At 38.8% G+C, this 12,823-nt stretch overlaps 2 protein-coding genes across 3 annotated transcripts in view; one reads left to right on the forward strand and one right to left on the reverse strand.

The window, feature by feature from the left end:
• Positions 1 to 1,144: 1,144 nt before the first annotated feature.
• Positions 1,145 to 3,314, reverse strand: LOC143857217 (rhodanese-like domain-containing protein 10). The gene is made up of 2 exons (XM_077367634.1): positions 2,826 to 3,314; positions 1,145 to 1,702 (listed from the first exon to the last, which is right to left on the reverse strand). The coding sequence occupies exons 1-2, from the start codon at positions 3,275 to 3,277 to the stop codon at positions 1,501 to 1,503; spliced, it is 654 nt and encodes a 217-aa protein (XP_077223749.1). The 5' UTR covers positions 3,278 to 3,314; the 3' UTR covers positions 1,145 to 1,500.
• Positions 3,315 to 4,594: 1,280 nt separating this feature from the next.
• The window catches only part of LOC143857370 (uncharacterized), a 32,881-nt gene continuing 24,652 nt past the window's right edge, over positions 4,595 to 12,823 (forward strand). Inside the window, exons 1-2 of one of the 2 annotated variants that reach the window (XM_077367797.1) lie at positions 4,595 to 4,946; positions 9,166 to 9,269. In XM_077367797.1, coding sequence (XP_077223912.1) covers positions 4,643 to 4,946; positions 9,166 to 9,269 — 408 coding nt within the window. In that variant the 5' untranslated portion in view covers positions 4,595 to 4,642. Of the gene's footprint in view, positions 4,947 to 5,840; positions 5,977 to 9,165; positions 9,270 to 12,823 lie in introns of those variants that run through there. The other variant, XM_077367798.1, reaches the window with a different exon arrangement.

Consider the following 12,823-nt stretch of genomic DNA (forward strand, 5'->3'; position numbering starts at 1 on the left):
CTTCCTCATTCGTCACCAGGCACGGACCCAAATTATATCTCTGGATTTTATCCATTGCGCAGAGTATCTTATGGGATCCTGGGCCGACTTCCTTGGATGGCGACTCTGAGTTATTTTGGTACGTCTTGGTTCTGAGCTAGTCCCAAAATCAATAGGTATCTTATTTAGATCGCCACTCATGCAGTGAGGGGCACTCTTTTGAGAGTTCCTTAGTAGAGCTCTCCTTCACATGTGGAGATCCTAGATGATCGATGTGGATCTCATATCCTCGCCAATTTTCTCGGGATCGGGGTCCACACCCTCACACTCCTTCTCTTGAACGCTTCCACTTTCCCTATTCTCCTCCTCTCCCTTGATCACCTTTCCCTTTCCTATCAGCCCTTTATTTCTCTAACCCCTCCCCCCCCCCCCCCCCCCTCTTTTTCCTTTCCTATCAGCCCTTTATTTTGGCACGTCTTGGTTCTAGGCTAGTCCCCGAATCAAGAGGTATCTTATTTACATCGCCACTTATGCAATGAGGGGCACTCTTTGAGAGTTCTTTAGTAGAGCTCTCATTCACGTGTGGAGATCCTAGATGATCGACGTGGATCTCGTATCTTCGCCAGTTTCCTCGGGATCGGGGTCCACACCCTCACACTCCTTCTCTCGAACGATTCCACTTTCCCTATTCTCCTCCTCTCAGACTGAAAGAGGGGGCAGAGGAACAAATCCCTACATGCCACATGGCATTGGAGGGGTAGTTTTGCCATTTAAAGGGGAAAATCCAAAACATCAGGATAAAAAATTATGTGAAGAGGCTATTTGTCTGGTACTACCGGTGCCCCTCTCGATCTCCATATCATTATTCTTTTAATTACCGTCCCCTTTTGCACTATTTAGGTACAAATCTGAGCCATTTTTTAGATTTTTTTAGATCTATTATTTATTCTTCACATACTCGTGATATGATTTAGTCAGGATTAGACTTAGTCAATTTAAGCTGGGTAGATTCTTTCACCTTCTTCATGAATTTTTTTCGAAGGATTCATTAGCTGACCTCAACTAGTTTGGGACAAAGGTTTAGTTGAGTTGAGTTGAGTATACCCCTGAAATGGTTTAATTCCTAGGTAGTTTGATTTGTCAATAAAGAGATCCTCATTCGACATTGGAAACTGGAAATAATATATTAATAAAGGAGAAAATTGTATCTCCAAGAACATCCTCCGAAGCAGTAAATAACAGCCAATGGATACCAACTTAAGCACTAATGGCAAGTAGTGTTGGAAATGATTTGGCTTCAAGAGCAAACAAAGAAATGGCAAAATTTCTTCTAGTCCTCTACAAGGATGTGATTGATATGAAGGCTCCTTCAATTGAAATAGGCAGTAGGAAAGTTTTCGTTGATGCTCGCCATATATAGGAAGCCTGGCTTCGTGAAAGATCAAGTGCTTTTGAAAACTTCTCTCTATCAAAGATAGTTATAGTACCTTTGTACTCTCCATACCCTGGCACAAGCTTATATCAAGTTTTATTTCCAACAGCTTGTAAAAGCAGAAGTACTTGAAGAAAGTAGTAGGAGGCGCCACCTATGGTGGCGTACTGTAATTTGGTGGTCCCTTCTACACCCTGAAAATCATCCTCTTGTGCACGATTGAATCCTCCAGCAAGCCAACCCAAGTTCTGATAACCCCCCTCATGCAATCTCTTCACAGCCATCATAGACCTGAAAAATACCATTACAGATGCCAAGTCTGGAACTCATTTTAAATCACAATAGATCCCTGTGTATTAACCATCATCTCTTTTAGTATGTGTAATCAGTGCACCCCCATTAAACATTGATCTGGATCGTCCAATTGTCAATCACCCAACAAATGGGCTTGTTTTGAGATACCAAAGATACTAGGTGAAACCCACGAAGGCTCTGTTTGGATTGCCAAAAAAAAAAAACATTTCTGATGAAAAAAATTTCTTGGGAAAAAAATGTATTTACACGATTTAGAGGGAAATGATATGACTAAGGTTAATTTAGAGGGATATTATCATAAATTGAAGGCCCCACTAAGTGAAAATCGAAGAGGTTTTATTTAAGTTATCCTTTTTTCATTTGTAAAATAGGGAAATGATATCAGCACCATAGTTTTAAACTCCCCCCCCCCGCCCGAGTTGACTTCCTTTTTCTTTGGTTGCATTCCGCGTTTTGCCACTGCGTTTTCATTTTACCTCACAGAGTAAATAAAAATTCCTTTGACTCTCCAGATTTATGATCGCGTCAACCAACTACTCAACTGTGCCAACCGCATTCTTGGCCGTGTCCACGCCGAGTTGACAAGGATTTTTTTTGCCCGTATTTTCGCTCGGATCATCACGACCATTTCACAAAGGGAAATGATATTAGCACAACCATGTTTTAATAATTGCACAACCCATCTTATCTTTTCTTTTTAATTGGTTTGTGAAAGCTTCCTAGGAACTGTAATAACTTTTGATAGCTCTTTAAATAATAAAAGACAAGATGAGTTATTGCAATTATCAAAACATGGTTGTGCTGATATCCTTCCCTTTCACAAATTATTTTGTCTTTTAGTATTTAAAGAGCTGTAAAAAGGTTATTAAATTTCCCAAAAAGCTCTTAGGAGCCAACTAAAGAAGAAAAGACAGTTGGGTTTGTGCAAATATCAAAATATGGTTGTGCCGATAACATTTCCCTAAAAAAACTAGGAAAATTTAGAAATATTTTTCCATTCTAAGAAATTCCTGCAGTCCAAACAGGGCTTCCATCAGAGTAAAATCCTTGTGTGTGTGTGTGTGTGTGAGAGAGAGAGAGAGAGAGAGAGAGAGATTACCTAAGGCCTTCTCCACAGGCTACAAGCAGCTTAGCATTCTTGTCTGGAACGATCTCCTTGACCTCCTTGAGAAAACCATTGTTTATGGTGGTCAAAAGTTGGCCTGTCCACAGACCTATGTAGCCTAAGTGCACCCATTTCTTAAGGAAGGTAATGGGGCTTCCATCAGAGTCTTCCACAAACAATGGCACGTGCAGAGACCCTGGCACACTTGCCTTCTCCCTCTCCCACACGGGTCGAACGTCGAGGAGCACAAAACCTTCCTCTTTCATGGCTGAAAAGGCGTCCTTGGGCCGAACCGGCCTCACAGTGCCTAACTCTATCAGTTCCCTACCACTCCAGGAAAATGAAGCCATTGTTACAATTCTACAAGGGGTTACTGAGGAGGATGGTCTAGCTCTCTTAGGATTAAAAGTAGATGTGAACTGGAATACATGAACTGCAATTGCCATTCCCTCTCTCCCTCTCCCTCTCCCTCTCTATTTCTCTCTCTTATAGAATACAACCTCATCCATACAGTTTCTCCAAGAAGATATGTGGTGATATGATTTTCTTGAAGGAAATGATAGGGAGATGATATCAGCACAACCACATTTTGATACTCTCACGAACCGATTAAAGAAGAAAAGACATCTGGGTTTGTGAAAAGATAAAAATATAGTTGTGCTGGTAACATTTCCCAGAGTTTTTATACGGGGAGATGATATTTTCACCCCCCCTGCATTACGTGCACACCCCCCTTATAACATGATTTGATGTTAAAAGCATGGTTTAAAATTTCGACCGAAATCCGAAATTTCGGATACCGGTGCGGACCGAAACTGGAATTTTCCGAAATTCCATTTTTCGCCCTTTACCAAATTTCGGTTTGATGACATTATTTATTAAAAAAAAAAAGTGTTACAAAATTTTGGGATTTCAGTCCGAAATTTTGAAATTTGGGTCCGGAATTTGGAACCAAATTACCAAATTTTTGTTTTTAGTGGGGTCCGAAACGGTTACCGAAACCGAAATTTTAAACCTTGGTTAAAAGTGGGAAACTTTATGTCAAATCACGTTATAAGGGGGGGTGTAAGTACTGCAGAGGGGGTGAAAATATCATCACCCTTTATATGGTGTAAGCCCTTATAGTCCATTGTTCTTCAAAAAGTACTGTACGGACCACACTATAAGATGATCCAAACCGTCCATGTGATGGAGCACAACTTAAATAGGTTGTGCCCAAAGAATCATTTCTATAGGATGATCCCAACCCCCGATCTAGAGAGGTGATGCATATTATGGAAACTTCTTTAGATTGGAGGCTAGGATCATCTAATGGAAAACATTATTTTGGGCATAACCTACTTACGTTCTGGCCCATCAAATGGACGGTTTGGATCATCCCATGGTGTAAGCCATGCAGTCTTTTTTGAAAATACTGTAACCTTATCAAAACTCCGTTTTTCGAGTCACCAGTGCTGGTGCAAATCAGGTTGGGTTGAGGCACCGACCCAAGGAACCAATTTTTCCAACCCAACCTGACCTGAGTTCAACCTCACCCAACCCGAGTTTTTAAGCTTACAAAAAAAATGTTGGGTGTCGCTCGGGTCGAGTTGCCCAAACCCTCAACCCGAATCCGAACCCGACCCGGCTTTTTTTTCGGGTTGAACCCGACCCGAGTTGCACAGTGGGACCCACCCATCAGATGAATATAAGGAGTAAGGTGGAGCTACGGGGGTGTATCTATCAAAACTAGGGGCTTTGGACATATCAATCTAATTTTTCTATACAAAGGGGGTTAAATTCGAGCTCTGAAACCAAAAAACCAGAAATCAATGGCTTTGCTGGGCGAGGACGGGAGAGGGTACGAGCTGGCTAGAAAGCTCGAAGCCGGCGGCGTATGGAGAACATGGCTCGGAGAATCCAACTACTCCACCTTCGCCCATTTTCTCTCTTCTTCTTCCTCATGGGAATCCTTCATGAACACAGACAATTCAAAAACTAGGGCTCAAATCCAGCTCCAGCTCCGAGCCAGAGCTCTCTTATATGATAAAGCCATCGTCTCTCTCTTCCTCCGCTCTAATCCACCCTCCTCCTCTTCTTCTTCTTCCTCCGCTCTTTCTAAGCTCAATCCCGGATGTAAGTCTCGCTCTTCTTCAAAACCCTAATTTTCTATTCTTCAATTGTTTGCTATTTTATGGAAATCACCATTATGGATACATGGATTTTTTAATCCAGAATTGTAAAATCCTGGATTTTACAAGCTAAAACCTGAATGTTACAATCCTGGATGTAAGTCTCTTTCTTCTTCGAAACCCTAATTTCCGAAACCCTAATTTTCTATGCTTCAATTGTTTGGAAATTACTATTCATCTTTGCATGTTTTACTGGAGATTTGGATACATGGATTTTATGATCCAGGATTGTAAAATCCTTGATTTTACATGCTAAAACCTAGATTTTATAAGCTATAACCTGGATTTTATAAGCTAAAACCTAGATTTTATAATCCAGAACTGTAAAATCCTGAATTTACAAGCTAAAAACTAGATTTTATAAGCTAAAGCATGGATTTTATATGCTACAACCTGAATATTACAATACATGGTTAATAAAATCTAGGTTTTGGCCTACAAAACACATGTTTTAGCTTGTAAAATCAGGTTTTAGCTTGTAAAATATTAGATTTTGCAATCCTGGATTGTAAAATCCATGTATTCAAACGGCTTCTTAAGGATTCTTGATTGTCATTTTTTTATACTGGGGATGTAGCTGATGGTTTCTCTTGAATTATTGCTCATAAAATCAAAGATTTTCTTTAATTTTGCTTTCTTAGATTGATTACAGAAACCCTAATGAGTATTTATATAAAACACTGAAAGGGTAAACATAGAAGGAGATTAGCATAATCATGGAAAGTGATAACGGTAGAAATCCTAACTAGGGGCCGTTTGGATACGCGGATTTTAGAATCCATGATTTCTTCAAAATTGTAGATAAGAGACAAGAGAAGAAGTGGACCAGCCGTCGTTTTCTGACTTCTCGCCCTTCTTTCCGTCAGCAAGAGAGTAGCAAATCATCCCATGTTTCGAGGTTTTAGAAATCTCAGGATGTGAGAGAGATTTCTAAAATTCAGATTTCTCACTTAAAATCCAAGAAACGATGTCAGGTACGCCGAATATAATAATATATTTTATTATTTTATTATATATTTATAAAAATTAAAAAAATAATAATTGTAGAGCAATCAAATAACAATAACATCACCAAAATGGAAAATTCTAATATTACTCTTCATTTCCTAAGTGATTAAGTTCCACATTTCATAACATGAGGCATCAATACATCATTCATTAGAAAAAAAAAGTCTGTGACCAGTGTGTTGACCAGTGCCTGACAAGATGAATAATTTTTAGAGACCAAATTATGAGATTTTTTTTACCGGACTTTTGGGATTTAATAATGTTTGGACAAAATAGATTTTATGAATTTTTAAATTTTGAAAAATACCCCACCGTTTGGAAGTTAAGAAAGTTAAAATTTTGACCCGACCCTTTTTCTTTGAATTTTGTACTAGAACTGGAGAGTTGACTTTTTTTCCTTTTAGATTTGGGTGTTGAAACTATTTTTAATAAATCCAAAAGGGAGGTATTCCGTTATTTACATGTAAATCTTAAGTAAATGTTACTTAAATGGTTTACATAAAATACCGAGTACAGGAAAGTAGAGAGAAGTACAGGAGAGGAAAGAAAAGCAGCAGGAAGAAGCAGGACGTGTCGGGTACGCGTGGTGCGCACCCAACCACCAAAACTGGTTTTTTTTTTTTTTTTTTTAAATGTGGTACGTACCCGGGGCGTACCCGCACCCCATACGTGTCGGGTACGGGTGCGGGAGCACGGGGAGAGTACCCGTGCTTCCTAGGTTTTCAAACTAAAAACCTGGATTCTAAAATCCGCGTATCCAGACCATGGTTTTAAATTTCGGTTTCGGTACCAGTTTTAGACCCCTCCGAAATCGAAATTTCGGCCGAAATCCGGAGAAAAGATAAAAACATTATTTTATTCAATATCAAATTTCGGCCAAATTTTGGCCGAAATTTCGGTAATTTCGGTCGAAATTTTCGTAAAATATTAAATTAATTAAAAAACAGGTTTTTGGGTTAAATTTCAGAATTTCGGACGAAATAAAATACCATTTCGGGTATGTGACGTTTCGGTGTCGGTCCTAACTAAAACCCAAAATTTCGGTCCGAAATTTCGGATTTCGGTTGAAATTTAAAGCCATGATCCAAACGGCCCCTAAGGCTCTGCTTGTTTAAGATTATGACAACCGATTGTGTGTGCCAAACGATTATTGGACTCAAAATTATGTTTAAATTTGAGTCCAATAATTGGTTTAGCACACACAATCTTAAATAAACAGGGCCAAAATCTAGCTTAGTTCCCTAATCTATCAAAACTACTTAATCTACCTCACCCAAATCCAACAATCAAGTTGTCCTTACAATCAATGATCAAGATTTGATCTCCTTTAACAATTGCATATCTTCTTTCTTGTAACTCTTTGTCCAACATGCCATATATTGATAGGATTTTGAGGTTATCCGAGTCCTTAGGAAAGATAGTGGGATTGGGTAGTTATCAAAATTCCACCTGTTGGGCAGTTTTGTGCTTGAATTGAATGTGTTGAGCCATACTTTTAACGGGTTTCTCGTAATTGTGTTGATTGTAATTGTAATGGATTTTTATGTAAGAGAGGGATTGGTAACCATTTCCCGAGCAGTTTCTATGTAACAAGTTCCATTTGAGTGGTAATGACTGTTTGATTTTTAGTGTCGCCTGGGTCATATGGCTGCGCAGTGAGTCAAGATAATATGCTTTTGTTGGAAACTTGAAGCTGTGTCCTGCCAGTAACATGTGTTTCTAGTCTGCTATGTAATAGGGCTGCACATGGTTCAGTCCGGTTCGGTTTTGGGGGATTTCTTGAACCGAACCGATGCCATCGGTTTGGAAATTTTCCAAACCGTAACCGAATCGTTTGGGGGTCAAACCGAACCGAACCAAACCGATCTTGACCGGATCGGTTCGGTTCGGTTCGGTTCACGGTTTATCCGATTTCCTTGAGTTGGATTGTTGCTATTTTTATGCCCTGTTTGGATTACAAGAAAAAACATTTTTGACGAAATTTTACTTCAGTTTACACGATTTAGGGGGTAATGATATATTCAAGCATATCGAATGCAGAAAAAGGGATGCATATTCAAGCATACCTCAAAGAAAAATGGATGCATATTCAAGCATACCTCAAAGAGTAGAGATTTGAGAGAAAAATCCGAATCAAATGCTAGGGTTTTGCCGTTTCGCAGATCGAATGTGCAGCTACCGAATCAAATGCACAAAATCCTTCTTTCGCGAATCAAAAGCACAAAATCCTTCTTAGGCTAGGGTTTTTCTGTTTTGGCCGAGAGAGAGTGGAGATAGAGTAGAGATTTGAGAGAAAAATCCGTCCGCTAGGGTTATGAGGTTATCCCTTTTCAGTTTTCAGCGTGTAGTAAGTTATTCTTTTGGTCTTTGGTGTTATATTTCCGCCCATTTATTTACTTGGAACCACCCATTTTGGTCGGTCTCTTCTCTTTCCAGTTAAATACATTAGATTTGGGTGTGCCAAGTAAAGAAAATTGATATATATATATATATATATATATATATATATATATATATATATATATATATATATATATATATGATTTATAACAAAAAATAAAAAAATGGCAAAAATACCATCGGTTTGGTTCGGTTCTTCCGGTTGAAATTTTTCCTAGACCGTGACCGAACCGATCCAAACGGTTTATGGAAAACCGAAACCGTGACCGAACCAATGCCACTAAAAACCGAACCGAACCAAACCGAAAGGCCTGGTTCGGTTCGGTTTATCGGTTTAGGCGGTTAAATGTGCAGCCCTACTATGTAACCTAAACCCATAGAAAACTCACTTGTTCTCTGTTCTGCTCCTGCCATGGTGTTCGACTGTGCTCTGCTGCTGAATTCTAAAATTGCAAACACTCTCATCCTAAATGTAGTACACAAGGCATAGTCCAACTTGGGCTTGTATCTGTTATATGGTGCTTATTTCTTACAAAGTAGTTTTTTTAGATAGGGAGTTTGTGGTAATTGGCATGCTTTGTTTAATTGGTGTATTATTTTCATCGATTTATTCATTTGATATAAGCTTTACCTCTATGCTTGATATAGCCGCCTCTCTCTCTCTCTCTCTCTCTCTCTCTCTCTCTCACACTTTCTTATGTTTGCTTCTTATAATTCTTTGGATTTTTTTTTAATCTACCTTATTCTTCTTCCAGATTTGCAATTACATGGGGATGATATATATTTTTCGTTAGAAGATTTGCAAGATGGGGTTCAGCATCAAGAAGGCTCTGTTCCACCAAATTCAATGCATCCTAAGGTTGGTCTAGGATCTTGCTATATTTGATGAGTTTTCTACTTTGCTGTGAAGCCAATTACTTTTCAATATCTGATTAGCCTTCTCTCTCCCTCTCTCTCTCTCTCACTTCAACTTATGTCGGTATTATTAATAATGAAAGCAAAAGTCCAAAACATAATACGAGATTGGCAGAGGCTCCCAATACACAACTCACTTCGTTGGTAAGGAGTGTCTGCTATCTCATCAGCGGTGCAAAATATAGTCAAATGACGCATACCCTTGGCCAAGTGCAGGATTTCATCTGTAATGCAATCTAATCTCACCGTACCCAGATTTGTCTTCAGTGGCCGTGCGATGAAATCTAATTTCTCATCTTTAATTAATAGCTTTGATGCTAGATTTTTCAGAAGAGCCTTAATGCTTCCGTGAGTGCCCAAATCTTTGCTTCATTTGAATCTTTGGTACTTAAAGGTCTCAAGAAGGCTAGCTCACTTCACCTCTATAGTATTTTGAAGTCTCCACCCAAATCTTTGCTTCATTTGAATCTTTGGTACTTAAAGGTCTCAAGAAGGCTAGCTCACTTCACCTCTATAGTATTTTGAAGTCTCCTATTCTTTCTGCCCTAGGTTGTAATTGATCTCCCATCAAAGTTGAAATGAATATTTAGCTTGATCATAATCCTATGAACCATAATCATGTGACTTTTTTCCTTTTTTCTTATCAAGAGCTAGGAATAATATTATAAACAAAATCAAGGCAAAATGAGAACCACCTCCTCCGTGGAAGTTGAAATTGAACTTAGACAGCTTGAGTATTGGACAGCTTGAGTATTGGTAGCCCTTGGCCGGCTAGTATTGGAGGCTTGCCGCAGACATCTGACAGAGGTCTTATTTGGGCGTACTCGGGTCTAATTGTTGTCACGGATTATATAGAGGACATGCTTGCGCTTCTTCATAGTATTAGATTATTGGACCAGTCATAGTTGAATCAGCTTATTATTGTAGGAGACTCTGTTAATGTTATAAGATGGCTGGGAGCTTATTATTGAAGGAGACTCTCTTAATGCTATAAGATGCCTAAGAGATGGTGTGGAACACGTAGGGGGATTATCAGATGCTATGGAGAAGATTCAGGATACCCTAGAGTAAGGATGAGGTAGGGGGCGAAGGTTGGCATTCCCCCCCCTGAAAAATTTAGAAGGATGTTACGCTACCTTTTTAAATTTCCAATTTTCCCTTTTGTCCTTAAATTGTAAGTTAACCTCTAATAACATTATTTCTTATTTCTCGACTCTCTCTAAGTCGATTACCCTCTACCAAACACCGTAGCCTCTCCCCCCTCCCCTCTTCTCTCTCTCTCTCTCTGCCCTTCCCCTCTCCATTGCCAGCTCGACCTCCGCCTTTCATCGGATTTTTGACCTTGTATGGACCAAACGTATCCTTGAAACGTTTGACAAGCTGCTTGTGCATAAGGTAATCTCTCATTTTCCCATTTCCCCATTTTCTCTACCCCAAATCATTTGATTTCTGCTCTCCCATTAATCTATTAAATCAGATTGTATTAAAAAAAATTCAAACAGTTGGGAGAAATGCATATAGAAGTTATCAGTCATCCTCCAAGTGTTGATATTCATTCAAAGGTTCACATTTAATACTTTATCTTCTCATCATATTGAATGCTTTGGTTGATTTTTTACTGGCGAGAGCACTGATACTCCCAGCACTATACTTCACCAGAAAATAAATAAACATCATACACTTAAAATAACGGGGCCTTAGATTCTTTTGCTCAGTCCCCATTTGTTTTGGAATCACAATCAGTTCTAGTAAATTTTTGACAGAAATTCCATTCTTTTTATCATCTCGGTCTTGTCCCCCAGTCTTGCTTGAACTCGGCTAACTGATCCTTTTCACTATTGGGTTCATTGCTGCCACATTGACATCCACAGTAGATGGGAACGGATCTTCGTCCACTATCATAACCCCCTTTTCTTTCTCAGAAAATTTGAGCCATCCTTCTGTGATGGTTTTCTGTAAATCTTTGAGTAAAACAATACAATTGTTAGTATTATGGCTCCATAAATGGTGCCATTTGCAATACTTCTTGTTTTTCAATTCGTCGGGAGAAGAAATAGCGTGACCTTCTGGGAACTTCAATTGTTTGTCTTTGAGCAAATGGTTAAAGATTTTCTTGGTCTTTGACCCACCTCTTTTCATTAACATTGCCAGTAGGTTTATCGCTTAGCTTACATGGTCTAATGAGAACTTTGTAGAGGTAAGGTTTATTACCTACATGCTCAGCCAAAATGATCTCAGTTTTGTCAGGAGACTCTTCCTCACTGAGATTGGTTTCGGCCTCGACCATAGTAATTTCATAATTAGGATCCCGATAGGAGGCCCCTTTTGATGAAATATGCTTTTGTTCTTCCTTTTTTTTTTTTGAATGGTAGCTTTTGTTCTTCTTCTTTAATTAGACTTTCGTATCGCGCAGCGTTAGAAACCGAATGATAAAGGTCTAAAAACTCTTGACTTGCAAACTTTTTCCTTAATTCCAAACAAACTCTGTTCTGGCCCAATTTTATGTAATCAATCTGTTGCAAATTGGAGTGGCATCTATTCATAGCCCTTTTGAATAAGGCTATGTATAACTCCACTGACTTGCTGTGTTGCTTGCTGAGCCTAGCCAAATCCTCAATAGTTACCTCCGGCTCAGTCTAGTAAAATGGGGAATGAAAAACATATTCCATGTCTGCCACGTTTCGATCTATTTAAAGGCCGCTCCTGTGAGAGTTAGGGAATAGCCTACGTTTGGTCTGTAAAATGGTCTATATGCTCGACAGAGTTGGGACACACTGTTTAGGACTCAAATATCTTCCAGAAAGGATTAATAATAAATCTTATTACTCCCATTTTTTTTATAGAAAGCTGAAATCAAGGAATGTGATACATGATGGCGTGGTGTGCCAGGGGTGTTTGATACTTTGATTGAATTCAATACTGCTCCTGTGTCTCTTTTCAATCAATTAGCTTCTCTATCCCAAAGGTTTTTGGGATGCCAAGCCATATATTGTTGGATTCTGTACACTATATTTTTGAATAGAGATTGCTAAAGAAAGTCACTATCACTTCCTCTATCTCTTTTTTTTTTTAATGGTCCTCTATCTCTCTTTTCTCCTCCACGTAATGATTTTGTATCTTTGGACACTTAAAACAAGCTTTGCTCTTATAGTATTTTCATCCATTGGAAACAGGCCTTGTTTCTATTGTCCTTTAATCCAAAGTTGCCCTCGAATTTTATCACCTACTCATTACCTCCTATCCTAATAGATATCCATATAGTACCCTCTCTTTCTTCAAGCTATACAAGTAACTTCCTGCAGCCTTTTCTATTCAATTAATGGTTAATACCCTTTTCTTCAAAACGATTGAGAAGCTTAGGGTTTTTTTGGGTACCTCTCAAACTTATTTGCATATATTCTATTATGCAATTGGTTTTAGAATTAATGTGGTTCTTTTCAAATAATGGTTATATTAGTTTCAGAAACAGTGTGGTTAATGGCCTCAAATGAGGTGCTA

The sequence above is a fragment of the Tasmannia lanceolata genome, unplaced genomic scaffold, assembly GCF_043159265.1.
Source record: "Tasmannia lanceolata isolate RefF3 unplaced genomic scaffold, GAP_Taslan_0.1 ptg000024l, whole genome shotgun sequence".
Classification (NCBI taxonomy): Eukaryota; Viridiplantae; Streptophyta; class Magnoliopsida; order Canellales; family Winteraceae; genus Tasmannia; species Tasmannia lanceolata.